Source organism: Balaenoptera ricei, chromosome 20, assembly GCF_028023285.1.
Source record: "Balaenoptera ricei isolate mBalRic1 chromosome 20, mBalRic1.hap2, whole genome shotgun sequence".
In the NCBI taxonomy this organism is placed as follows: Eukaryota; Metazoa; Chordata; class Mammalia; order Artiodactyla; family Balaenopteridae; genus Balaenoptera; species Balaenoptera ricei.
In genome coordinates, this window is record NC_082658.1 from 47,845,405 (window position 1) to 47,872,646 (window position 27,242).

The following is a 27,242-nucleotide window of genomic DNA, read 5'->3' on the forward strand; positions in this document are numbered from 1 at the left end:
GGTGGTCCAACGGTTAGGACTCTGCAGGCGGCGTGGGTTCGATTCGGGGACCTAAGATCCCGCATGCCACGTGACGTGGCCAAGAAAAATAAAATTGTTTTAATAAATAAATAAATAAAATAGGGACAGCAATAGTATCTACTTTATGTAGAATTGTTGTAGTAAATGAGTTAACAACTGTAAAGTGATTAGAATGGGGCCTGGCAGGAGACTGCTATGTAAGTTTGAGCTATTTTTATTAATACAAGATCAGGCCACACTGGGCCTACACTCCCATATTGCAATAATTAGCTGGGCGGAGCATTGGTTGTGCACTTCACACAGAGCATGGCCTCCCCAGTTCACACAGAACACACAGCAGGTTCTCTCATCTTTTCATCTGCTCAGATAGACCCAGGTGCTCCACCTACAGCCCCACGTCCAAGCTAAGTGGTCAAAGTTCATTATGAGACTTCACCAGGTCTGCTCTTGCCCAGACCCTTAAATTGGCTCCCTCTGTGCCCCTATCTATCCCAAATGGGAGTGAGCAATAGCTCTCGGCAACCTCCTAGATACCCTGCTGTGTCAAGCATCGCTGAGCCCTGGCGATTTTCCCTGTTGGGCAACCCAGGTGCTCCTTCTGCAGTGGCTCCCCCTGGTGAAATGTGTCAAGCCTCAGCAGGGCTCAACACAGCTGAGAGGTGAGAGACTCCTCCCATCGCCTCTTATCCCAGTTTGGGGCCATGTGCAAAAGCTGCGTTCAGAAGTAGCTTGAGTCCTGCCTCACTCCATCCTTCTGCACCTGCTGCCAAGTGCCTCTGAAGTGGCAGTTCCCGAAAGACTCACAGCCCTCCATACTGCCACGCTCCAGCCTCGGACATCAACAGCAAAGAGCCTGAGCTGAGAATGGTGACTGGGTGTGCCCCTCCCCCCCCAAACTTAAAGCCCAGTAAAACTCAAAACCCACCCTCTCCACCTCCACAGTCGGAGAGGGCTCAGAGACAGTAGTCAGCAGAGATCAGAAACTGGGAGGTGGGAATTGGATGTGTAAAAAAGACAGACAAAGTAGCATGTTTTGCTACCATTTATTTGCTATGTGGTATGTACCCAAAGCATGAGTCAGCTCTGGTGCCCTACCCTCTGATCCCAGGAGAGAGGGTGGGCAAGGAGAGCCCAAGGAGAAGCAACCCTGTCATGGGGAAATTGTGGGGGCTGGCAGAGGCAGGGGGGAGACCCAGGCATCCTGCTCTGACTTCTAGCAAGTTCTCCTGCCCTCAGTCATGAGGGGCTCCCTATCCTCCCATCCAATGGTCCCAGGTGCAGCAATCGGAGAGGGGAGGGGAGGAGAAAAAAGGAAGATGACTCAGTGCTGGGTGGAGGCATCTCCACTCTTCATGGCTACTTGGCCCTGGCCATAACTACAGGCAAAATTGGGTGCAGGTGGCCGGGCCGAGGGCTGTGGTATGGAGTGGGGGTACTCAGTAGGCGTGGTTGGCAACGTAGAGGGATTGTGCTGCCGCTCCACCATCTTCTCCGCTGCCTTCATACTTGCCCTGGGCCGCAAGGCCATTCACCTGCAAAAGGAAGGGGGTAAGTAGGACAACCCAGTCCACAGGTGCTGAACCGTCCCAGACTACAGCCTCTGGGTGCTGACCCTGCCTGGCTACACACCACCTCCCCACCCACCACCTCTAGCTCCCAACCTCGGCCCGCTTGATGAACTCCTCAGTGGCGGCCCCAGCATTATCCCGTTGCCCTCGCCAGGTGTTGAGTGCAGAGGCCTGCAGGGCACGCCCATAGGAGAAGGTGAGGGCCCAGGGCCGGGGAAGGGGGCATTGGTTGATAGCATTGAGGTTGAGAGATGCCTCCTCTTCACTCTGACCCCCAGACAGAAAGGTCACTCCTAGGGTGGAGAAGAGAAGACAAACTGATTGATCGCTCCTTATTTTTCCAGGGTAAGGAACCCCTGGAGGCCACAAGAACGGGGGAAGAACGTGAGACTAGGTCTTAGGGAAAGGAACAGGTTTGGAAGCACAGTGGTACCTGGGATAGCTGGGGGCACAGTGCGACGCAGGGCAGTGACAGTTGCCATGGCGATCTCCTCTGGGCTATACTTAATGGGACAGGCATGGCCAGGGGTCACCATGTTGGGCTTGAGCAGGGTCCCCTCCAGGTACACGTGATGGTCACTCAGGGCCTTGAACACCGCAGCCAGGACCTGGGGATCAGAGGAGGTTTACTAAAGTTCTGGGCCCCTGCCACTCACTACATTATGTTCCCTGTCTACGGCTGGGTGGGCATGACTGTGAGAGTGGGTACAGGTCAGACTCACAGGTACATTCTGGGATCAAGTAAAAGAGTGCTTGAGGAAGGTGCCTGCATCTGAGCCAGGGACTGTGGGGAACAGGCTCCCTGTCAGGCTTTCTCTGTGGTATACGTCTGTGCCCAGGTGTGGACTCACCTTCTCTGTAACATACTGGCAACGTCTGAGGTCATGGTCTCCATCAGGCAGGATCTCAGGTTCCACAATAGGCACAATCCCATTCTGCAGGTAAGAGCAGAGTAGCTTGGGATGGGCAGTAGGTAAGATGGAAGAAAGCCATGTAACCCTCTCGCCACCAGGCACAGAGCACCCATCTGACCCCCTCTCACACACATAGGCACACCTGCTGGCAGATGCTGGCATAGCGGGCCAGCACGTTGGCATTCTCCAGAATGGCAAGTGCTGAGGGTGTGCGTTCAGTGATTTTCAGCACGCAGCGCCACTTGGCGAAGTCGGCGCCATCCTTCTTGTACTGGGCACAGCGTTCCGAGAGCCCATCCAGCCCTGCAGGCATAGTGCCAGCCTCATTACTCTGCTCCTCTTTGCCAGCAGCAACCACCCAACAACCCTGTGGTCCTGAAGCCCACCCCTCCTGTACCTTGAGTGGTGGTTTCTCCATCAGTCCCGGCTAGAGGCACTACACCCTTGTCAACCTGCAGGGGAAACACAGGCACAGAACTGAACCCAGGCAGGATTCCGCTTGCCACCCCTCACACCCACACACCTATTTCCATGCTCAGCCCCCATCCAGGGCCAGTGGCTGCACCTTGATGCCCACGACAATGCCCTTATCCTGGATGGTACGGACGAAGAGGACACCATTATCATCTTTCTGGTAGAGTGTCTCATGGAAGAATATGACACCTCCAATGCACTTCTTCACACGGTCATCGGCACTGAACAGGACCTGACGGTACAACCGGCGGTTCTCCTCTGTGTTCTCCACCCCAATTTGGCTCAGCCGCTTGGCCATGCTGCCTGGGGGCAAACAACGTAGGGTGGTAAGGTCATCCCCAGGGCTCCCTGGACACCTCTTCCCCACCTGACCACAGGCCCCGACCTACCTACAGACTCATCTGCGGCCAGAATGCCTTTGCCTGGGGCCACAATCCGGAGGGCAATGTCAGACAACTCCTTTTTCTGCTCAGCAGAAAGGGCTGGGTACGACTGGGGCATGGTGACAGTTCTGTGGAATGGAGACAAGGTATCAAAGCTGGACCCCACCCACTACCTCCTCTGCTTCCTCTCCTGTCCATACGGAGAGGAATGGCCTTTTCCTTCCACCCCAACAAGGAGGGGCTGGGAACAGGGCAGCAGCAGTCCTTGGCGTGGGTCCTGGGCATTAAAATGGCACCAATCCCTCTGACAGCTAGCAGGCTCAGGGCCTCAGTTCCCACATCTCCTTTTGTCCCTGATGGGCACCCTTCCCAGCCCCAGGGTGGGGGTGGGGAGGTGAGCAGCCCCAAAGCTGCAGGTCTTCTTATGAAACTACTGCCCAAATAAAGATGCCAACCCTTTTTTCACTGAATTTGGCCCCTTCTTCAGGTGGGCGTAAGCCCTGGCCTTTCCAGCTTCCCTCTCCTCATCCTCAGCAGGGCCCTGAGAGAAAATGCACTTACTTCAGAGGCTTCAGAATGAGGCAAAATTACCCATCACCCCTCTTCCCTCAGCTTCTGGAGGAAAAGAGTGGGGGTAGGGAGGAGGAGTGGCACAAAAAACGGCCACAGGCTTCCATAACCTCTTCTCCATTCCGTGAACCTAACTGCCTAGGCAGTCAGGAGAATGGGAGCAGAGGATCAGGGTTGAAAGGAATGAGGAGAGAGCCTGAGAGGAGAGAGAGGGAGAGATGCAGGAGCAGCAGGGAGGAGACTTGTGGGGAGATGATGGTGAGACAGGCTAACTAGTCAGGTGGAAGGACCTAGACCAGGGGGACCATGAAGGGAGGAGAACTGGAGAGGGAACTCAGCCTAGGAGAGGGAGCAGGCTGGTCTGGGTGAGAGAGGCTAACCCCAAGGAAAAATCCAGTAGGCAGAAGATTTGGGATTGGAAAAGCTGCATAAGAGCTTAAGAGGAAGGAGTGGGAGAAGCTGAGCAGTGGTGTGGGGTTTCCAGTGGACAGAAAGGAGAGAGAATGTAAGGAGAGAGCTGAGAAGGCACATCCAGGGGCCCCCAGGAGCAGGGTAAGGAAGGCAGAAAGAAGAGTCAGGGAGAGGAAGCGGAGATGCTGAGCAACTCCCGCTTCACCCCAGGCCTCACCTGTGCGCGGCGAGTTAGCTGCGGCAGCCGCAGGAGCAGCTCCGGTTCAGGTCCGCAGCAGCTGTGGCTCCAAGCCCGGCTCCTGTAAATGAGGCTGCGGCTACTGCAGAGCTACGTGACTCCCCCGGAGGGCGGGGCCAGCACCACCCCGCCTTGGCCACGCCTTCTCCCAGGACTGGAGTCAGTGGCAAGGCCACGCCCACAGAGGCGGGGCGACGAGGTGGAGTGACTACTCTGCTGGGATCTCCGAGGTGGTTGCGCACTGTCCCCCTCCCACCTCGTGGGCCAGCCACCAAGGCCCCATGGGCAGGAAATGGCCTCGCCTCATTTCTGCCACAATCGCCTTTACCATGTGCAGAACACTGTGATGGCTGTTGGGGACGAAGCCTGGTCTGGTGAAGGAGGGTCACCTAAACAATCACAACAGTTGGGTTAGGTGGGACACAGGCACCAACAGTGTGGGAGTCCAGGGCAGAGAGTAAGGAACTGAGTTTCTCTGTCCTCACCCCCTTATTCACCAGGGCTACAGGCAGTGAGCCAGGGAACAAGCAGTCCAGTGACCAGAGTATTTGGGGAAGAAAAGGTGTCGGGGTGTGGGGGGAGACTGGCTTTGGCTCTAGATGCAGTGGGAGGGGTGTGTGGAGGATGCCCAGGCAAGAGGGCCAAGCTGCCTCTCCCATGACCTCATCCACCCACCTCCTACCCAAGAAATAAGATTCAGTGAGCCTGAAGAAATACATTAAATATACTTTATTTAAATAGCATTAAACAGAGCTGGCTCTAAGCCAATTGGTCCTGGTGTTGGGGTAAGGGAGTACTGCAGGTAAAAACGGGTGAAACAGAGTCCAGCTTTCAGTTTCTTAGCTCAGAAATTCCAGCAATCCCTGTAGCTCCTTGCAACCCCTCACAACCTCTGGGATGGACAGCAGAGTCTGGCAAGAGATACAGAAAAGGCAGCTCAGGGTCACAGGCCAAAGGCCCAAGGCTCCCAGCCCCAAGAAGCACCCACTGAGTTAGAGGGGGGAAAATGGAAGCCACAGAGAAGGCTGCAATAGTGAGTCAGGCCCAGCTCTCAGCAAAGGCTGGGAACCACAGCTATGCTCATCAGTACCCCCTGGGCCAGGCCTTATACCAAGTGCCTTAGTTGCATCAACTCCCTCCCTCCTTTACCTCATAAATATGCTGAACAATGTCATCTAGTTTCTTTAACTCCTTGTCAGAGCGCCGCAGATTCTCTTCCAGGATGTTTCTCTAAAAAGCAAATAGGATGCATAAGCTCTACGCTTAAAAGAACAACATAGCGGGCTTCCCTGGTGGCGCAGTGGTTGAGAATCTGCCTGCTAATGCAGGCGACACGGGTTCGAGCCCTGGTCTGGGAAGATCCCACATGCCGCAGAGCAACTAGGCCCGTGAGCCACAGCTACTGAGCCTGCGCGTCTGGAGCCTGTGCTCCGCAGCAAGAGAGGCCTCGATAGTGAGAGGCCCGCGCACCGCAATGAAGAGTGGCCCCCGCTTGCCGCAACTAGAGAAAGCCCTCGCACAGAAACGAAGACCCAACACTGCCAAAAATAAATAAATAAATTTAAAAAAAGAACAACATAGCTTGTGGGGAAAGATAAATATGGCAGGGCACTTGCTAGTGGTGACAGGAAATAGCCCTAGAATGACATGGAAATTCTTACATGGCTCTGGAACTTGACCATGAGTTTTGCCTTCTCATTTTTCATCTCCAGGAACATCACCCTCAGCTTGTCCACCTATAGATATGTTCAGATCAGTAGGGGTACAGCCTAGGGTTCCCACCAGTTGCCCAGCTCTTCTGTTAACTCTGAGTCACCTCCTGGGAGAGCCACACTTTCTCCTGGATCCAGTTAGTGGCCATGGGCTGACTGTCGGGGTTCAGCTGGCCTGCCAGGGTCTCTTGGAGCACCTTAGTCTCTGTCTCCGCACGTCGAAGTGAACGGGTGAGCTGGGTCACCTCCTCTCTAAGCCTCTGGGGATGAGAATGGAGAGGTATCTAGTAGCCCTCAAAGGTCCTCTCTATCCTTATCCCATGTGGTGAGCAAGGGTAGACCAGGGGACCCAATTCCCACATTTGGGACCCTGGCTACCAGTGACATAGAAGGCAGAGGCTGGGCATCATGATGAACGTACTATGAGCTCACCACTCTTGTCTATCTGCTCTAGGATCTTCTCGTTCTGCTGCTGTATCACTTCCTGGAGTTCCTTTTCATTCTGTGAGGAAAAGGGAGGTAAGAAGGCAGTGGGAGAGCTGGCTTCTGCAGCCCTTGCCAGGAGATAGGATTTTGTGCCTGACCATGCTCAGCCCAGGTGATACCAATTGATAACACTCCAATTCTTCCTCTAGGGCTATGTCAGGCCAGGCACATTTCCATGTTGAGAGAGTTCTGCTAGAGTTCTAGGTCAGCCTGGAAGATGGGTCAGTCTATAGCTGGTTCCCAAACATGTGAATTGTCTGACCCCAGGAAGGGCAAAACTAGGGCAATGGTTGGAAAATCTCCACCACCCAGATTCCTGGAGAGACAACAGCTCCCAGTGGGCCCTCACAGTTGCCCCAGTTCTTCATCGCTTCACTTCCAGGCCCCTCCTCCACCTTGTAGCGCAAGCACAAGGCCTGGTTCAGCTTCTCTATGTCCGCTTCCTTTGCCTTCTGGGCTTCCTGATGCTGTTCTTCCTGGGCCTGCAGCTGAGCCTGCAGATCACATCTAGGGGAACGAAGAATTCAGCATTATTCCTGTCCCCACCAGGGGCTGCCCGGGCCCTTGACATAAGGGGCTGCTCACCTGACCTGCCCCCTCTCACCAAGACTGCACACCACTCACATCTTTCGCTGCAGAGTCCTGACAGCCTCTTCTTTAGACTCCTGCAGCAGGGAACACAGGCTCTGAAGCTCCAGAGTCATAGTACTCATTTCTGCCAGGCTATTCTCGATGCCTGGGGTTTCTGAAAGAGAAAGTACTAGATAGAGGTAGAGCCCTTTAGCTCTGGAAGGAAGGAGCGTGTAGCTATCACTTCCACAACTCTTATCCATGTTCCCCACCCACAGGATCTGAATGTCCGGAACATTACCGATCCCAAAAGGCAGAAATGAAATGAGCCCAAGTAAAATTGAGGTTTTTAGAGCAAAGCACTTCTCACTGCTTTAGTCTTTATCATCACTACCAGATCTAGAAATAAGGCAGGATCCCTGGAGCCCATCCTAACCTGTAGGCTGATGGGAAACCGTTGATGCTACTCTGGTGAAAGCACTCTTGTCACTTCCAAGCAAGGGCACAGGAGCTGATTCTGGCTCTAAAACAAAATGCAACCATGGTAGAGGGCCCCTCTGGTGACCCAGTCAAGGGTCGGCCATCACGGGAGCCAGGAAGAGACAGGGTCTGTTGGCGGCATCTTCAACAGCTGAAGATATCAGGAGCAGAGTCACAACTTTCCCACCCCTAAATTCCAGGGCCTTTAACCTTCATCTGCCACTGCTGTCAGGGTGCTTCCCAAAAAGGTGCTGTCACTGGGCAGAGGGTGTTCCTGGGAAGGAGCACAGGCTGTGCTTATCGGGAGGGTCTCTGGTTCAGCCTAAGGGCAAAGGAAAAAAAAACGTCAGCTGCTTTTCAGGGATAGTGGGTTCCCTGAACTTCCAGGTATTCACCGGCCATCTCCTCGGGATGCTGTTCTATATGTCACCTCTCTTCTCTATCTTCAACTTCTCCATTAGCTCCTTTCCCTGAACTTAATTCTCTCTCACTAGAACAACAATTTAAAAAAAAACAAAAACCCTTCTTCTTACCTTAAGTATGCTTTTAGCTACTGCCTTTTCTTTTTCCCTTCCATTAAAAAAAAGAAAGAAAGAAAAGCCTACATTTCTTGCCTAAAATTCTCACCATGTATGGACTCACTAGCCCACTACACTCAGGCTTCTGCCCCACCATTCCACAAAAATTCTCATTATTTGGTACACCAATGGCATCGTACACCTTTCAGGTCTTATTTTACCTGACCTATGTGATAACCAATGACCATGTTCTTTTAGAAACTTCATTTTCTTCACTTGTGTGACATGACTCTCTCTCCTTCACAGGTAGGACTCATGCCTTTCTGGCTATTTCTTCTCTCTATCCACAGGTCTTTCTTTAACTGTGGGCTCCTTTTGGTTCATCCTTGACCCTCTTTACATTCCCCAGGTGGCCTCATCTCAGGAGCTCCACAAAAACATCTACTTCTACATGGATGACCCTTCAATCTGTCTCACTCAACTGGACCTTCTCCCAATCTCCAGGCCCAAAGGCTCAACTACCTGTGAAAAATCTACCAGACTGCTCCACAGTTCATCTGAAATTTAGTATGTATAAAGCTGAGCTAACCATTTTTCCTGTCCCACCCCACCAAAAATCTATTCCTCCACCTGTATGTAAGATCCTAGAGCAGGGGAGCAGCAAATTACAGCCTGTGGTTCAAATCCGGCCTGCCACCTGTTTTTGTAAATAAAGTTTTATTGGAACACTGCCACATCCATTTATTTATATACTCTCTACGCCTGCTCTTGAGCTACAAAGGCAGAGTTGAGTAGCTGAGACAAAGACCATGCGGCTTGCAAAGCCGAAAATATTTATCATATTGCACGTTACAGGAAAAGTCTGCCAATCCCAGTTCTAGAGTGTCGCCATCTTTCCAGCAATCTAGAGATCATCATTCACTCTTCCACCGTACTCCTATATCAAACTGGTCACCACGTTGTTACTTTTTTGTTTTAGATTTTTTTGATGTGGACCATTTTTAAAGTCTTTTTTATTGAATTCGTTACAATATTGCTTCTGCTTTATGTTTTGGTTTTTTGGCCGCGAGGCATGTGGGATCTTAGCTCCCCAACCAGGGATCAAACCCGCACCGCCTGCATTAGAAGGCGAAGTCTTAACCACTGGACCGCCAGGGAAGTCCCCGTTCTGTTACTTTTACTTCCTAAATATGTATTGAATTCATCCAATTCATCCCCTCCTCCGTATCCCTTTAGTTCAAGCCTTAAAAAATCTGGCCTCCTGCCTAACTCTCCAGCCTTTTCTCCTTATCATCCTTGCCCCACATAGCTCCTATAATCCAATCATAAAGAGCTACCTCCCAGTTCCCAAACTCGCCACATTCCACATGAGCAGGGCCTTGGCCTTGTTCACCTGTAGTCCCAGCACCTAACCCAGGTCTTGTCACAAGGTAGACACTACAAAAAGTACCCATAGTGCCTCTATGACTTTCATACTATTCCCTCTGCCTGGTGGGTCTTCCTATATTACCCAACCCTGCCCTACAAACTTCTAACCTCAAGACTCTGCCCAAGAGTCACCTGCTCTGAGAAGACATCTTAACTCTCAAAGGTAAAACTGAGGCTCCTTTCTCTGTGGTCATCCAGGCAACCCTCAGTGGCCATCCAGGCAACCCTCTATCACAATCACAAGCCAAGATGACAAGTTTACATCTGTCTGTCTTCCCTGCAAGACTGGATTCCTGTGCTTAGCACACACTGGGGAATGGGGTCAGATCATAAGCAATTCGATTTCAGGATTCTGGCTGTGCCTTTAACTGTTGAATAAGCTAACTAACGCTGCATTCTGAAAAATACCCATTTATTGTTCAGTGTGCACTGTGCGGAAGCCAAAGAAGCAAGGCTAAATTTCTGCTTTCTTTAAATACAGTCTAGTTGAAGAGACCAAACATCCAAGGAAAATTAATACAAGTGCAAAAGGAGAGTAAGTTCATGAGGAATATAGCAGGAGATCACTGAGTCCACTGATGTTTGGGAACATTTCAAAGAAGAAGGTGAACCAGGGAGGATCTTAATAGGAAGGAAAAGGTCTTTCCAGTTTGAAGATAGAAGAGAACGGACGTGGTAACAGCACGCGTCTGGGTGCGAATGGGGATGAGACGTGTGTGTAGTACGTAGGCAGTCTATGGGAGTAAAGGGTTCATAACAGGGAGGTAGGAGACAGAAGAAGAAAAGTTTGAGTGACAGGTTGAAGACATCCTGTAGGCAACTGAAAGTCACTGAAGGTCACAGAGATGGAACAAGAGTAGAATTTTAGGAAGACCATTCTATACAATAAGGATACAAGTGGAAAAACTTTCAGTAAACTAGGATTAGAGGGGAACTTCCTCAACTGGATAAAGAATATCTACAAAAAGCCTACAGTTAACATCATACTTAAAGGTGAGAAACTCAAAGCTTTCCCTTTAAGGTCAGGTACGAGGCAAGGATGTCCCCTCTCACCATTCCTTTTCAACACTATAGGGGAAGTTCTAGCTAACACAGTAAGACAAGAAAAGGAAATAAAAGGTATACAGTTCGGGGGGGCTTCCCAGGTGGCGCAGTGGTTGAGAATCTGCCTGCCAATGCAGAGGACATGGGTTCGAGCCCTGGTCTGGGAAGATCCCACATGCCGCGGAGTGGCTAGGCCCGTGAGCCACAACTACTGAGCCTGCGCATCTGGAGCCTGTGCTCCGCAGCCAGAGAGGCTGTGATAGTGAGAGGCCCGCGCACCGCGATGAAGAGTGGCCCCCACTTGCTGCAACTAGAGAAAGCCCTCGCACAGAAACGAAGACCCAACACAGCAAAAATAAAAAATAAAAAAAAAATAAAAAAAAAAAAGGTATACAGTTCGGGAAGGAAGAAGTAAAACCGTCTTTATTCGAAGATATTGATACAATTGTAAGGGAAGAGAAGGAAACCCCGGACCCTACCTTCTCCTTTAGTTTTGTCTGCAGGAAGAGGGTCAGGCTACGGAGTTGCTCAGTCAGCACCCTTAGCTCTTGGGAATACTGGCGTGTCTTCTCCAGGTCTTGCTGCTGTTTCTCTGCCATGGTGCTGGCCAGTTTAGCCCTGAAATACGGAAGGAACAGAGAAGATGGCCAAACACCAGGTGACCTTCTCTGAGCACTTCTCCAAATCCCCACACAGAACTGCGTTCAAAGAGGGGAAACAAGAGGCTCTCGAACCCTGTCACAATTCCCTTCTTGGAGACTTTAGCTTCTAGAAGCGGTCCTGGGAGAGATACACACTAACAGGGAAGCACAGAAAGGCAGAGGTCTTACTTCAGGTTCTCCATGGTGTCCTTCAGGTCCTCACACTGCAGGCTGCGCTCCCGGAGGACTTCCAGGGTGGTTTTCAACTGACACTCAACCTGGCCCAGCTCCAGGTGAGCAACCTGATTCTCTTGTTCTGCAAACTGGGGAGACAGGAGCAGGAAGGAAGGCAAGGAGCGAGGAAGGGAGGGGGGGAAATGCATCTAAGTGGGAAATTTTAGAGTCCTGGGAACAGAGGCTTTTTCCAGTCCAGAGTCTCAAACCTCACCTCAATACCATCAGGGAAGAGTCACACTCCTGCAGCTCCCCTGCCCCAAGCCATCTTCCTTACCTCCAGGGTCTCCTTTAGGTCCTGCACCTCCTTGGCCAGGACCGCCTGTTGTTGCTGCAGCTCTGCCTGCATATGTTTTAATGCCATCTCTTCCTTTTGCCATCTGCCAGAGACCTTACGTTAGATCCCATTGGTCCCATATCCTGGATGCCTACTGCCACAATAACCTGAGAGGAACTCACTGAGCAGCCTTCTCCTCACTGCTCTGGGTAAGCTGGCAGAGCAACTGATCCTTCATGGCCAGGTCCTGGGTACAATGGGCATGCTGACTCTGTAGCTCTTTTAGCTGACTCTCCATGCTGGCCAGAATCTGCAGCTGAGCCCGGAGATCTAGACCAAAATTATCCAAATGACACCATGTGGTCCCCAGGCCCAAACGTCCCCACACTTCTGCTCTAAGACAAGTGCCCTAGAGCACTTTCTTGCGCCACTGCCACACCCCAAGCCTCAGCAGGGTACAACTGCTTGCACGCATGCACACACACACACCTGTTGCCAGGCGACTGTTTTCCAACTCCAGTTGTTCTAGTTGGCTTTTGCAGTCCTCTAAATGGGAAGAGACTCGTTCCAGCTCCCTGGAAACCTAGGAGAAAAAGACAGTTTTCCTCCCACAGCTCCTCCTGAATCAAGAGTCCCAAGACTTAGTCCAGTTTCTCTTTCTGGACAGGACAACAAACCACCTTGATCCTGGGCAAAAACACTGCAGCAAATAAGTCTGATCCTCAGGAAAATGTAGAAACAGAAGGTGCTGAAGGCCATCTTATAGCAAAGGGACTGGCTGGTCTCCAAACCCACAGATGGAAAGAAGACAGGTCCCAGGGAAGAGGCTAATGACACCACTCATCAGAAAGGCCTTCTGCAGAGAAGAAGGAGGAAACCAGGCCTAAGCAGTCCCCACCCCTGGTTTGTACCTGCTGCTTTTCCTCAATCGCAGCATCACGTTCCTGCAGGGTCTGCCGGCTCTTGGCTGTAAATTTCTCTGTGAGTTGTCGAAACCGGCTCAGCAGAGCTGTCCATGTTACACACTACCAGGGGAAGCAAGCAGGTCAGAAGAGCACCCTTGAGAGAAGACTCCTAACGGGGCCGGCTGTGAGCAAAGGAGCAGTATAATGGCCCCAAATACTCACATCCAGTTGCATGGATATCCAGTCCTGCCGCAAGGCTGAAGTAAGACTTGCTGTCTGCTGAGCCAACCCTTCTTGCTCAGTATGAAGCCCTACCTACATGAGAAGGATTGTCAGTGCAGGGGGCCCTGTCCCTCTGGATACAGAGAAGTAGGGGTACATGACCATCCTCCCAGTGTGTCAGTATGGATCCCAGGAAAGAATATGCCCTCAATTACCAGTTGGGTCTGGGTTTCCTTCAAAAGGCCTCTGAATTCCCCCAAGGATGCCAGGTCCTGTTCCAGCTGGCTGATGCGCTGGCTGGCGTGTGCACAGAAAACCTCTAGCACTGTCTCTGCCTGTTTAGAGAAGAGGTTGAGAGGACATTGTGGGCAGAGGAAGGATACAGCACAAAAAGCCATAACTATCCGTCACACCAGTAGTTTAGTTCATTATTCCCCAGTGCAAGCAGTTCTCAGGCCACCCATCTGTGTCTCAAGTCAATTTATGTTCCTGCAGGAACCTTAGGAAGAGACCTCCCACATCCAGGAACAAAAGCCTGACACCTTACCGCATCTTTGCCTCTGAGGGCCATTTCCTCTCTGTGCTTTGCCTCCTCCCTTTCTGCTTTGAGGCTCTGGAGCCTTGCCCTCAATTTCTTCAACACATCAAAACAGCAGGACACCAAGGTTTCTGTACGCCGAGACTATAAGATAAGAATCATATACTGTGTCTGGTCTCTTTATCTGGCTGAATTTCAGTCTCACCAAAGGCCTCTGCCTCCATCTGCATGCTGCTTACCTCCTGACTCAGAGCAGTTTTATCTTCATCTAAGTGCAGCAGAGATAGGTGAAGCAAGGATATCAGCTCTTTAGAGACCAGCACCCATGACTGCTGTAGAGGGAGAGATGGTTAGGCTAGATCAAATAAAGTCATTAAGCAGGAAGTAAGCAGGGACACTGAGGAGGAAGCCACCAACCCCAATTTCACGCTCCCAATAAGGAAGAGATGTTCTTAACAAAAGGAAACCTCCCTTCACTACCATGGCTGAGTACCATCCATCATCTGCTAACTGCTCAGGAGTCGCCATTCTTGATCTTCACAGGAGACCCAGCAATGGTATAAGGTCAATCAGCACTTACCATGACATTCCTGGCCTGCCGCAGAGCCTGTCCAATCTCCTGGCTCTCCTGAAGATGCTGAGGTTTCTTACTCATCTAGTTGGAGAAACAGAGTTGCCCCTTTTGCATAGGCAACATGCACCACCAGCAGCTCATTCCCCCTACCACCGAGATACAGGAGCCTTTCCCATTAAAATCAGGAGAAAGGCTCACAGCTTGATGAAGCCAAGTCAGAAAAAATCCAGAGGTAGGTAAAAAAATTACTTTTTAAAATAACTTTTTTTTCTGATTATGTGTTTACTGTAAAATTTTGGAAATAGGAAAGTGAATAAAATGGAAAAAGAATCATTATCAATTTCACCCCTAGAGCAGTGATTCTCAACCAACAGTATAGCACCCACCCCAAGAGATTTCAATATACCTCCACACCAGATTTCCTTGCTATAGGGATTTGCTGTAACTGATTGAGTATGTTACCTCCCTCAGGTGTCAGGGGGAGAAAAAAGTTGTAGACTACTGATTTAGAAAGAAATAACTATATTTAATAAATTCTAAGATGATTGCCTTTTTACAATTTTTTTTTATTTTGGCCGCACTGCGTGGCATGTGGGATCTTTGTTCCCTGACCAGGGATCAAACCCGTGCCCCCTGCATTGGAAGCACAGAGTTTTAACCACTGAACCACCAGGGAAGTCCCTGTCTTTACATTTTAACACCACTGACATTGGTATGCATTCAATATTGATAGTATCTTAGATTTGATGAAAGACAGTAATGCTTAAGAAAAACCACAATTGAGATTATAATATATAAATAAATTTGGGGTCCTGCTTTTCTTACTTAATTTTATTATACTAATGTTATTTAGCCCTGAGTTTATATTTAGTCTCCTCATTGAGAGCCTGAGACTAGGATATGTGCTTTAGGGAGACCTATCAAAGTGGAGTATCACTCGTTTTTAACTTCTGCTGACATTTTACCTCACCTCAAAGCCTCTTAAAGGTTATATGAACTCTGAACTCCTTTCTTTTTTTTTTTTTTTCTTCTTTCTATTTATTTATTTATTTTTGTTGATCTCTAGGTATCTTTTTTTTGGCTGGGCCATGGGGCTTGTGGGATCTTATTTATTTATTTATTTTTGGCTGCGTTTGGTCTTTGTTGCTGTGCGTGGGCTTTCTCTAGTTGCAGCAAGTGGGAGCTACTCTTCGTTGTGGTGCGCAGGCTTCTCATTGCAGTGGCTTCTCTTGTTGTGGAGCACTGGCTCTAGGTGCGTGGGCTTCAGTAGTTGTGGCATACAGGCTCAGTAGTTGTGGCTCACAGGCTCTAGAGCACAGGCTCAGTAGTTGTGGCGCACAGGCTTAGCTGCTCCGCAGCATGTGGGATCTTCCCGGACCAGGGATCGAACCCATGTTCCCTGCATTGGCAGGTGGATTCTTAACCACTGTGCCACCAGGGAAGTCCCTGAATTCCTTTCTTTAAAAACCATGAACATTAAACTTATTTTTCCATGCTATTAAAAACTCTTGGCAGTCCAGTGGTTAGGACTCTACACTTCCACTGCAGGGGGCATGGGTTTGATCCCTGGTGGGGGAACTAAGATCCTGCATGCCGCACTGCACGGCTGGAAAAAAAAAAAAAAAACTCTTCATAAATATATTTTTAAATAACTGTAGGATATCCCATCTTATGGATGTACCATTATTTTTCATTTTTTAAAAGTTATCATCTTTATGCAGAATTTTTTTTTTCCCCTTAGGATTTATCCCTAGAAGTGGGGTTACTGGGTCAAAAAGTTTGAACTGCTTTGAGCAGTTTAAATTGCCTTCAAAAATGGCTGAACCCGTTTAAAGGCATAATGTTCAAACAAGAGAAAAAAATTTTAAATGTAATATTAAATACAACTGTTTTAAAGCATAAAAAAAAAAAAAGATTGAACCAATTTATGCCCTACTGACGACAGGACAATGCTTACCACTATTATCTATTTTATTCTTTGCTATTTTGTCAGAAGAAAATAGCATCTCATGTTGCAATTTGCATTTCTCTGATTACCAGTAATGGTAACCGTCTCAAATATTTATTTACTACTCATTTTAATTTTCTTAATCTCTAATGGTCTGTTCATTATCTTGGAGCAGACGAAAATCTTAGTGTGCTATGTGGAGTAGATAAGTATGACTTCAAAGGCAGCAGAGCCGCAGAGAAACTTTGAAGTTCTGAGAGAAAAGTGGGGAACCTTCATTACTGCTGCAAGGCAGCCATCGTCTGGGAAAAGCCTAGTGCTGGAGCAGCAGTGCTGAGTCACGATGCTGCAGCAGTCTGGATATAAGGAGGCAGATCTCTTAGAGTTCATCGCTCCCCTCCCCAGCAAAGCAGACGTTGTTCCCGACTGCGTCATGCAGTAAGGCACAGAGTTACCCCTGGAGCCCTGGAACAGGGCACACATACTGCTCAGGGCTGGCCAGTCAGGCAGGTGATGAGATTAGCGTGAATGAGGCAGCCAAGCGGCAAGGACATGGCACTGTGATGGGGAATGGCTGAAGGCACTGTCATTTCCTCTCTTTGGTTCTGCTCCAGTGGTCTCTAAAAGGATTTGGCAAGCTTCAAGGAAAGAGGGTACAAGGCCAACTCAGGGATGGGGAACAAGGTCAAGGACAAGAGGAAAGGATACAAAAATAAGAAAATACAGGAATGATGAGCCTATGGCTTCCAGGATTTTGACAAAAAGTAAAATCATTATTTTGAGGATATTTTCAACCCAAAGGAGGTCTTTGGAGTTTTAGAGACCATCTTTTTTTTTTTTTTGGCCGCGCTGCGCGGCTTGTGGGATCTTAGTTCCCCGACCAGGGATTGAACCCCGGCCCTCGGCAGTGAGAGCGCAGAGTCCTAACCACTGGACTGCCAGGGAATTCCCGAGACCATCTCTTCTTAGCAGCAGCCACCTATTACCTCAACAGTCACAACACTGAGGACCTCAATTCCTTCCCTGACACATTCCCTTACTTCCTCGGCCTGTGCTGTCACAGCAGGATTCCTCTTGAACAATGGTCTTTAAACTGTTTTCCTCTCATATCTCCTACAGTAATTTTGAAAGCTGGAGTACTCTTACGTTTAAATTGTTACAAAGGCTGTAATTTCCACCACCTTATAAACATTGACAGTTTGAAATAACACTGTTACATCACTCTTAAATATACCCAATGGTATAAATGTTACATACACCAGAATGATTTTTTTTTTAACGTTTTTACTGGAGTATAATTGCTTTACAATGGTGTATTTGTTTCTGCTTTATAAACCATAATGATTTAATACCTATTTGATACCTTTAGAAAATACACAAAGGGGACTTCCCTGGTGGCGCAGCGGTTAAGAATCCACCTGCCAATGCAGGAGACACGGGTTCGAGCCCTGGTCCGGGAAGATCCCACATGCCGCAGAGCAACTAAGCCCATGTGCCACAGCTACTGAGCCTGTGCTCTAGAGCTCGCGAGCCACAGCTACTGAGCCCACGTGCCACAACTACTGAAGCCCGCACGCCTAGAGCCCGTGCTCCACAACAAGAGAAGCACACCGCAACGAAGAGTAGCCCCCGCTCACCGGAACTAGAGAAAGCCCGTGCACAGCAACGAAGACCCAACGCAGCCAAAAATAAATTAATTAATTAATTTTTTAAAAAAATGACGTTCTTCTTTAACAGAAATTTTGTATCATCCCTTTTTCTCCTTGAACCTCTATTTTTACTCCTCTCAGAATTTTATCCTAATAAAACATACTTTTACACTTTAAACTCTGATATTAGTATCTCTGCAACAACAACAAAAGTTCATCTAAATTTAAATAAATTTTAAAAAATTTTTAATTCCTCTGACCATAAGATTTTAAATTTATTTATTTATTTATTTATTTTTGGTTGCATTGGGTCTTTGTTGCTGTGCACGGGCTTTCTCTAGTTGTGGCAAACGGGAGCTACTCTTCGTCGCGGTGCACAGGTTCCTCATTGCAGTGGCTTCTCTTGTTGCGGAGCACGGGCTCTAGGTGTGTGGGTTTCAGTAGTTGTGGCACACAGGCTCAGTAATTGTAGCTCGTGGGCTCTAGAGCGCAGACTCAGTAGTTGTGACACACGGGCTTAGTTGCTCCGCAGCATGTGGGATCTTTCCAGACCAGGGATCGAACCTGTGTCCCCTGCATTGGCAGGCGGATTCTTAACCACTGCGCCACCAGGGAAGTCCCACGTAAGATTTTAAGTGAGAAAACTCTCTTTTGGATGGAGAAATATTTTCATCAGTTGTATACTAATCACTGTAATAATATAATTTTTAATTAAAATCATAAACATATCCAGTAAAATTTTACTGGAGATCCATCTACTAATGAAATAGATGGAGCATCCCTCCCCTTATTAGTTCATGTGTCTGTGATTACTATAATTCCTACAATAAGACATAGTTCAGCAAGAATTCTATGCCTATTTTCCATTCTTACAGATACAAGATTTATGTGAGGGAATTCCATGGCGGTCGTGTGGTTAGGACTCCGCGCTCTCACTGCCAAAGGCCTGGGTTCGATCCCTGGTCGGGGAAATGAAATCCCACAAGCCATGTGGTGCGGCCAAAATAAAAAGATTTCTGTGAGAAAATTTCTTCACATAAATAATGGGAATAAGCAGGAATGAAAGAAGGGAAGAAGGGCATGTCACCCAATTCTAGGAGCTCCTTTGGAGATACATGCCGAAAATCTCACAGTGAACTTCCATCCACTGACATAACTGAAGTCTTCCTTCAAATTTGTTGAAAGCACACAAAAATGACATGTTACATAATCATTGCAGTCAATTGCCTTCTCAGCACGTACACAAATGTTTTCTATTGTCCTTTGAATGCTGCCTCTTGACAATGTAAGATTCAGGACAGGTAGTAAATATGCTCTTCTTTATAGTAAAGTTAGTAAATTGGGCAAGGGTAATTGAGAATGGGGAAGTAGGAAAGAAAACAAATTAGTAAAGAGTGCATTTGGAAGATGAAGATCTAGAAACCGATTCCTTTAAAACTTTCCTTGCTTGCATTCCCTTGGAAGGTCTTGATGTACCCCAGGGGTATAGTGAGTACCAACAGCTCTAAGGGATTTTCCAGATCCTCAGCTTTTATACATATTCTAAGGAAGAGGGCCCACTGGGGTCCTCCACACTTTGGGAAGAACCTTCTTACCCCACTCGAAGAGGTGTCAGTCTGTGTGCTGCTGTCCTGAACTTCTGGGTGAGGGCCAGTCAGCTGGCTCTTCCAGTCCTGCAGCTGGCGGGAGAGAACCTCCAGAATGACAAGAGAGTTCAGCAGGTTATCTTCCAGGTCATGTCGAGATAAGGCAGTGAGATCTGGAGGACGGCTGCAGTAGGAAGAGAAGAACATGAGAAGAAGAGAGGGAAAGGGATGGGAGTGGCAGATCCAGGTGAATGAGGTCCAGGAGCACAAAGATACAGGGATACTTACCCCCATAGAAGGTGCTCTGTCTCAGAAGTACTGTCCTTGGTGCCCACCAGGCCTGTTTGGGATGTGTTTGTACTCCTTTCCTGCTGTGCTGGGGGAGTAAACCAAGTCCCCACCGAGCAAGTAGAGAAAGGGGTAGTGCCAATCGCAGCATCCCGAAACACAGAGGGAAGAGATAAGCTCTGGCGGAGATTTTCCAGCACGACGGAGGTATTTACACCTTTTTCCAGCCAGGCCAGAGGAGACATCCAAGGCCCCATATCAGAGACGGGAATGCTACCAGCATGTTCTACTGCTGGCCCTGGAGCTGCCTGGGATTCCATTTCTCCTGGATTTGGGGTCAGGCCTGTGGATGGAATATCATCCATATTTGAGACAAGTGCTTGATCTCCCAGTTCGGCCTCCTCAGGGAATGTGGGAAAGCTCATTTCTCTCTCCTCTATAGTTCTGTGCTCTAAAATTTCCTCCCCTGGGTCCACAAGACTGACAGGGAAATCTGCTGCTAAGACAGTTGAAGGGGAAAGCCAGAGCAGGGAGGAAGGCAACAAGGCATTACTTTCAGAAGGGACTAAGTCCTCAAGCACAGCCTCAGTCCTACTGTCCTTCAGGCTTTCCTTGGAGCAGTGTAGCTGTTGCTCAGAACAGGGATTTTGTGGGTACTCCAACAGATGGGATGGAGGATCCTGAAATGTAGGTTTCTCAGGCATAGCAGGAACAATTTCTGAAAAGTTGTCTTCCATGCAGGGGGCCACCCCCTTTCTCAGCAGATCTCCTGGCCTCAAAGGCTCATCTAGAGAGAAGCTGTTTGTCTCTGCCATGGTATCTAGATGGACCTCGAGTGTAATGTTTTGCTGCTGCCCCCCTGGAGAAGGTACAAGGACCATGGTTTTAACCACATTGTCACCCAGTGGGTCTACTGCTTCCTCAGATGTTTTGGGAGTAGAATTGGTTTGGGGAATCAGATTTAGGGGCTGCTCATCTGATTCATGTTGACAAGCTTCTAGACATGTTGAGGGATGGCTGAACTGTTCTGAAGGGGCGTCTGTCTTCTTAGCATTGACAAAATCCAGTGGAGATGAGTTGTTGCTGCCTTCCTGCCAAAGGAAACAAAAGTAGTTGATTAATACAGTCAGTTCTGGTTCCCAATATACAGTTATGGGTGCAGGATACTGTCTGAACTCAAAAAAGGAAAGAGTTCTCATTACCTTTACTTAGGTAAGAACTTGGCTAAGCCTTGCTACTTACTACAGAGACCCAGTAGAAAAGCTGGGAAGCCATTCTGGGTCCTTCCAAGTGAACCAGGTTACAGTATAAATAAGTCTAAGATAATCTATCCATGTCACGGGAAGATGGTGGCTTGAAAGTGACCCCACTCTTCTCCAATACTAACTCCAACCCACTTCTAGGGTAGGAGGGACCCCTGGCTCAAGTTCTACAGTTGGTATAAGATTTTCTTCCTTTTGGAACAGATGAGAAATTGGGGATTAGAGTGAGAGAGCACCTGGCCCACAGAGATCTATGTACCGTAGGAAGAAAGGGCAACATCAACCTGTGCCAGTGACCTAGTCTCCTTGACCGCAAGAACTGAGGGTATCCTGAACACATGGGTTGAGGCCATTCAATCCTTGGGATTTGAAGAGCTCTAGCCTTTGTAGCAGAGGAGAATGAAGAGCAGAAAGACTCTTCCTGGTGCCCTGAAAAGGGAGTGACAACCTCCCAATTGCTGGTTCATAGGGACAGAGACCACTGCACTTTCTACCACTTGCAGGGCTGCTGGTCCTGAGACTCAATGAACAAAAAAAGGAAAATATGAATGTACTTATGTGGATCCAGTAGCCAGAGAAAGGACAAACCCTAAGATAGTTAGGAAAGGTAGGCCCTACCAAAACACAGCTGACGGAAGAAACAGATAACAATTTGCACCAAAAAAATATATGCATACATAAGAAGATCTGAGTACAACTCACACACACAAAGACTTTCTGGAAATAATAAATATTACTTTTAAACCAAAAATTTTAGTAATATGCATTGAAAGAGGATGATCAGAGTTAAGACAAGAATTACTGGCCTGGACAATCAAGTGGAAGACATATCTTAAAGACAAAAATACAAAGAAATGTAAATCTGATGGAAAAGCTAAGAGAACTGGAAAATAAATCCAGCAAACCTAACATGTGAATAAAAGAAGTTCAAGGAGAAAGGAGAACACATACAGGTGGGACACTGATTAACAAGTATTAGAAGAAAATTCCTCTAAGGTAAAGAAAGATCTGAGTTTGCATATTAAAATGGCTCACCAAGTTCCAAGCAGGACTGACAAAAAATGATAAACTTTCTGAACTACCAGAACAACAAAACTATTTTAGAAGCTTTAGATTATAAAGACCAATTATTTACAAAAAAAAAAAGAATTAGACTTACATGAAATTTCTCATTTACAGCAGTGGATGAAACTTTAAAACATAAAGTTGAGCTAAAACTTCTGATATTCTAGCAATGTCCTTGGGTATTGGTTACAACGATGTGTGCTTTATACAAGTTTGTTAGGCTCAATGTTTTATGTACTTTCATGTATTTTATTTCAAATTTTCAAGTTTTCTTTCAAAGTGCTAAAGGAGGGACTTCCCTGGTGGCACAGTGGTTAAGAATCTGTCTGCCAATGCAAGGGACATGGGTTCGATCCCTGAGCCAGGAAGATCCCACGTGCCGCGGAGCAACTAAGCCCGTGTGCCACAACTACTGAGCCTGCGCACCACAACTACTGAAGCCCGTGTGCCTAGAGCCCACGCTCCACAACAAGAGAAGCCACCACAATGAGAAGTCCGCGCACCACAACCAAGAGTAGCCCCCGCTCGTCGCAACTAGAGAAAGCCGGCACGCAGCAACGAAAACCCAACGCAGCCAAAGATAAAAAATAAATAAATTTATAAAAAACCAAAACAAAACAAAAACAAAGTGCTAAAGGAAAAGTAGAAAATAAAGGGGATGGCAAAGAGATACCAGGCAAAAACAAACAAAGAGAGCAGAGGCAGCAGTTTTAGTATCAGACAAGGTAGAATGTAAAGTTATGGCACTATTACGATAAAAGACAAAATTAAAGATATATGATATAAAAAAATATAAATCAGTCGGCACTACATAGCCCAGAAGCTAAATATATAAACCAAAGGCTTTCATAAATGTAAAAATGACCTTAAAGTTTTTGCTGTGTTTATCAAGTTCCTATTTATTCCTTTTAAAAATCACTTAAGGAGGGACTTCCCTGATGGCACAGTGGTTAAGAATCCGCCTGCCAATGCAGGGGACAAGGGTTCGAGCCCTGGTCCGGGAAGATTCCACATGCCGCGGAGCAACTAAGCCCGTGTGCCACAACTACTGAAGCCCGCACGCCTAGAGCCTGTGCTCCACAACAAGAGAAGCCACTGCAATGAGAAGCCAGCGCACCACAACAAAGAGGAGCCCCCGCTCAATGCAACTAGAGAAAACCCACGCACAGCAATGAAGACCCAATGCAGCCAAAAAATAAATAAATTAATTAAAAAAAAAAAATCACTTAAGGAGAAGATATTTGCAAATCATATATCTGATAAGGGGTTAATATCCAGAACAGATAAAGAATTCCTACAACTCAACAACAACAACAACAACAAAAATAATTAAATTTAAAAATGGGCAAAGGGACTTCCTTGGTGGCACGGTGGTTAAGAATCTGCCTGCCAGTGCAGGGGACATGGTTCGAGCCCTGGTCCGGGAAGATCCCACGTGCTGCAGAGCAACTAAGCCCGTGCGCCACAACTATTGAGCCTGCACTCTAGAGCCCGCGAGCCACAACTACTGAAGCCCGCGCGCCTAGAGCCTGTGCTCCACAACAAGAGAAGCCACCACAATGAGAAGCCTGCACACCGCAACAAAGAGTAGCCCCCGCTCGCCGCAACTAGAGAAAGCCCACACGCAACAAAGAAGACCCAACGCAGCCAAAATAAATAAATAAATTAATTAATTAAAAAAAAAAAAAAAACCTCCCAGAAAACAAAAGTCCAGGACCAGATCATTTCACAGGTTGAATTTACCAAAATTCAAAGAAGATTTAATACCCATTTGTCTCAAGCTCTTCCAAAAAATTAAATAAAGAGAAGGAAACACTTCCTAACTCATTTTACAAGCCCAAAATTATGTTGATACCAAAATCAGACAAGGACAACACAAAACTCAACAGATCTGGCAGACTAAAAAAAGTGCAAGGACAGAATAATTAACTATCTGCTGATGGATATAATAGAATGTGACATCCTTTGAATAGTAAATATGCTTTTTTTCATATGTTCATGGAACACTCAGAAAAATTCATCCTATACTTGGCTACAAAGACAACAGATTACAGTCTGATCATAATGCAAGAAAAAAAATTTAAAAGGTGACACAAAATGGTTTTTAAGCACTTGGAAATTAAGAACGCCTCCTAGATAACCCCTGGATTAAAGGTAAAAATCAAAAGAAAATTACAAACTGGCTAAAAAGCATGACAAAGGATGACTATTTATAATATACACTTAGAAAATGATGAAAGAGTTAACAACCCAATAGAAAAATGAGCAAATAATATAAATAAGCATTTCACAAAAGAGCAAACCCAAATAACCAACTCACATGTAAGAGATACACTCACTAGTAGTCAGGAAAATGCAAATTAAAGTAACAATAAGATACCACGTCAGACTGGCTAAAATTTTAAAGATCTCTAACAACTACTACAAGAGGTGATGTGGGGAAATGGATATCGTCATACAATGCTGGAGAGAATATGAATTGTAATAGCTATTTTAGATAGCAATCTGACAAAATTTAAAATTAAAAATATCTTTCCTTCAAACCAATAATCCTACTCCTCAAAATGTATCTCATCAAAATAAAGGTATCAGTACAAAGATATTTACATTAGCATTGTTTGCAGAAGCAAAAAAAGTGGAAAGATAAATGACCATTTATGACTAAATTATGATTCATGCATACCACAGTATCTTATGAATTAGCTCTACACTAGTTGACATGGAGGGATTTAAACCACATTGTTAAATGAGAAAAGCAACAGGCAGAGAAATGTATACAGTCAATCCTCATTATTTGAACTGAGACATAGCTATGTCTCTCAAGACCTTTCACAAAAGTACAACTCAGTGTGGGCAGTTCTACAAGGAGCTAGTTTCAACTCCGGTGGTCCAGGAACCCTGTCTGGAAGTGGTGTAACTTGATCCCAGGGGAGTTTTGACTACCTCTGGGAATGGATGGACATTGCCTCATTCTTGCAGCTGACTGACATCTCCGTAAGTGAGTCCCTATTAAGAGGGAGACCACTAACCAAAGTGATAGTATTTCTGAGACGTTTGGTAAAGACAGAATGGGGGAGGAGGTGATGAAAAAAACTAACAGCTAAATAGAGGTGCAGGTTCTCAGTGGACTTCCTTTAGCGACCCTAGGGTACCTCTCTGTTGGCCTGAATAGCTGTAAATGGATGTCACCGAAGAAGGAAACTTCATTATCGTTATTAATTACGTTCCAGCCCTGGCCCTCTGTTCCTCTGAGCTCTCGGCCTCGGCAAAGAGCCCAGTCGAGAGGCTGGCCAGGCGAATCTCACCTGCAGCCCTAGCTTGCACAGTGATGGGGTGGACGAGTAGGCTATCGGGGGCCCTGTTCCCGAGTTGGTGAGGGCACCAGGTTGCAGGATAAGTTCTCGGAGAGGCGTTCTCATAGCTGCTTTTCCCTAAAACAGAAGAGAGAATGTGAGAAAGCCTGGGCTCTGCCAGCCTGCCCGAAGAAGCTCCCCTCCCTCCCTAAGAAGCTCACGAGCAATAACAAGAGTAGGCTCCAGGGCTTCCCTGGTGGCGCAGTGGTTGAGAATCTGCCTGCCAATGCAGGGGACACGGGTTCGAGCCCTGGTCTGGGAAGATCCCACATGCCGCGGAGCAACGAGGCCCGTGAGCCACAACTACTGAGCCTGAGGGTCTGGAGCCTGTGCTCCGCAACAAGAGAGGCCGTGACAGTGAGAGGCCCGCGCACCGTGATGAAGGAGTGGCCCCCACTTGCTGCAACTAGGGAAAGCCCTCGCACAGAAACGAAGACCCAACACAGCCAAAAATAAATAAATAAGTAAATAAAATTAAAAAAAAAAAAAAAAAGAGTAGGCTCCAACCCCATTCCTCTGAACATCAGGACTAGCATTAGACTCCACATGCACCCGTCCCCAGGCTCGACCCAGCTTTGCACGACGCCCGGCAGCCAGCGACCCCGACCCGAAACCCCGGCCCATCTCTCCCTCCATGAGGCACTCTCGCTCACCGGTTGGGGCGAAGGCGACACGCTAAGGTCCAGTTTTTTCACCCGCCACATCTTCAACACAACACAGGGTGATCACCTCCTAGACGCAAGAAGCGACGCCATGCTCACCCGCCGTCTTTATTTGAACCTGCTCCGCGCTTCCCGATTGGCTGCGAAGTCTCAGTGCGTCAGGTGGGCGCGTCCGCTCCGGGCTCGAGCCCGGCGGGCGGGGGCGGGGCCTGTATTGGACCCGCCCCGCCCGGCCCCCTGTGCGCGCGCGCTCTGCGAGCCGACCCCCGACCCCCGGCGCCGGTGGTAGCCTGGACGCGCTCCAGGCCGAAGGCCAGCTTTTCGGCCTCACCTCTGAAAGGGTGACCGGGAAGTTGGACAGTCGAGGAGTCCATCCCTCCTGCTTCGAGTAGGCCAGTCTCACACCCTGTCGGAAAAGCTGTCCCCGTGGCCTGGCCTTAGGAAGTTTCGCCTCAGGTTTCCCTCAGCTACCTCAGCTTTAACCGGCAGGAGCCGGTCGGGGGTCTAGAAGGGAAGGTGAGTGGAGCGTTTTTTACGTAGGCTGCTCGGTCCGCGCATAGGTCCTGCGTCCGTGATGGCCTGAGACGTGGTTCTCAGCCTGCGCTGTCATTTAGCCTCTTCAGAATTTCTGGTGTTTTCTTGGGACTTAACTCAGGGTCCGCAACAAGTTTACTGGACCAATAATAGCTCACAAGTATTGAACATTTATTAGGCACCTGGCACTCTTCCAAATGCCTTTTATATCTTAACTCCTTTAATCCCCAAAAGGGCATATGAAGTAGGCACCGTAAATATCCCCGTTTTACAGACGTAGGAACCGAGTCACAGATAATGTCTTTTGCCTAATGCCCCACAGGTAGTAAATGGCAGAGTCAAGATTGCCACCCACATTACCGACTACTGCATTCTCCTGTCGCTTGAAACCCCTCTGTGTGGGAATTAGCTACTGGAGGTGGGATTGATTTTTGGAAACAGCCTAAAGTTAAGTATTCAGAGTTACAGTTTATGATGAAGTATGTTCCTTTGAACGCTCACGGCACCTTATTTACACTCTTAAGTCATAATGAATTTGGAAAAGGCAATAACCCAGAGAGGAAAAACTATAATGTTAAGAACTTCAGGGCTCTCAGGGGATGGGCTCTTCTAGAACTGTGTTGTCCAATACCATAGCCACTAGCCTCATGTGGCTATTGAGCACTTCAAATGTGGCTAGTCCAAATT

At 47.8% G+C, this 27,242-nt stretch overlaps 2 protein-coding genes across 2 annotated transcripts; both read right to left on the reverse strand.

Moving 5' to 3' along the window:
• Positions 1-1,047: 1,047 nt before the first annotated feature.
• On the reverse strand, positions 1,048-4,671 carry ALDOC (aldolase, fructose-bisphosphate C). Its single transcript, XM_059906823.1, has 9 exons — positions 4,559-4,671; positions 3,367-3,488; positions 3,069-3,280; positions 2,901-2,955; positions 2,646-2,806; positions 2,441-2,524; positions 2,023-2,197; positions 1,683-1,882; positions 1,048-1,553 (listed from the first exon to the last, which is right to left on the reverse strand). The coding sequence occupies exons 2-9, from the start codon at positions 3,476-3,478 to the stop codon at positions 1,458-1,460; spliced, it is 1,095 nt and encodes a 364-aa protein (XP_059762806.1). The 5' UTR covers positions 3,479-3,488; positions 4,559-4,671; the 3' UTR covers positions 1,048-1,457.
• Positions 4,672-5,396: 725 nt separating this feature from the next.
• SPAG5 (sperm associated antigen 5) lies at positions 5,397-26,083 on the reverse strand. The gene is made up of 24 exons (XM_059907249.1): positions 26,013-26,083; positions 25,312-25,437; positions 19,680-20,770; positions 19,401-19,575; positions 14,215-14,289; positions 13,874-13,966; positions 13,644-13,778; positions 13,312-13,431; positions 13,097-13,189; positions 12,881-12,994; positions 12,459-12,552; positions 12,152-12,299; positions 11,970-12,072; positions 11,648-11,781; positions 11,297-11,435; positions 8,038-8,149; positions 7,784-7,870; positions 7,402-7,522; positions 7,173-7,284; positions 6,713-6,793; positions 6,396-6,551; positions 6,241-6,315; positions 5,729-5,809; positions 5,397-5,490 (listed from the first exon to the last, which is right to left on the reverse strand). The coding sequence occupies exons 1-24, from the start codon at positions 26,061-26,063 to the stop codon at positions 5,419-5,421; spliced, it is 3,588 nt and encodes a 1,195-aa protein (XP_059763232.1). The 5' UTR covers positions 26,064-26,083; the 3' UTR covers positions 5,397-5,418.
• Between the last annotated feature and the right edge of the window lie 1,159 nt (positions 26,084-27,242).

Bases quoted from the DNA above. Each gene is read 5' to 3' on its own strand.
- SPAG5 (XM_059907249.1), bottom strand. From the start codon at position 26,063: ATGTGGCGGGTGAAAAAACTGGACCTTAGCGTGTCGCCTTCGCCCCAA. The intron at 11,436-11,647 runs GTAAGACCTCTG...TCCGTATTTCAG, and splicing joins GACACCATGGAGAACCTGAA to GGCTAAACTGGCCAGCACCA. The intron at 6,552-6,712 runs GTACGTTCATCA...TCTCATCCCCAG, and splicing joins ACAAGAGTGGTGAGCTCATA to AGGCTTAGAGAGGAGGTGAC.
- ALDOC (XM_059906823.1), bottom strand. From the start codon at position 3,478: ATGCCCCAGTCGTACCCAGCCCTTTCTGCTGAGCAGAAAAAGGAGTTG. The intron at 2,525-2,645 runs GTGTGCCTATGT...TCTTACCTGCAG, and splicing joins ATGCCAGCATCTGCCAGCAG to AATGGGATTGTGCCTATTGT. The intron at 1,883-2,022 runs GTACCACTGTGC...TCTCCACCCTAG, and splicing joins TGTGCCCCCAGCTATCCCAG to GAGTGACCTTTCTGTCTGGG.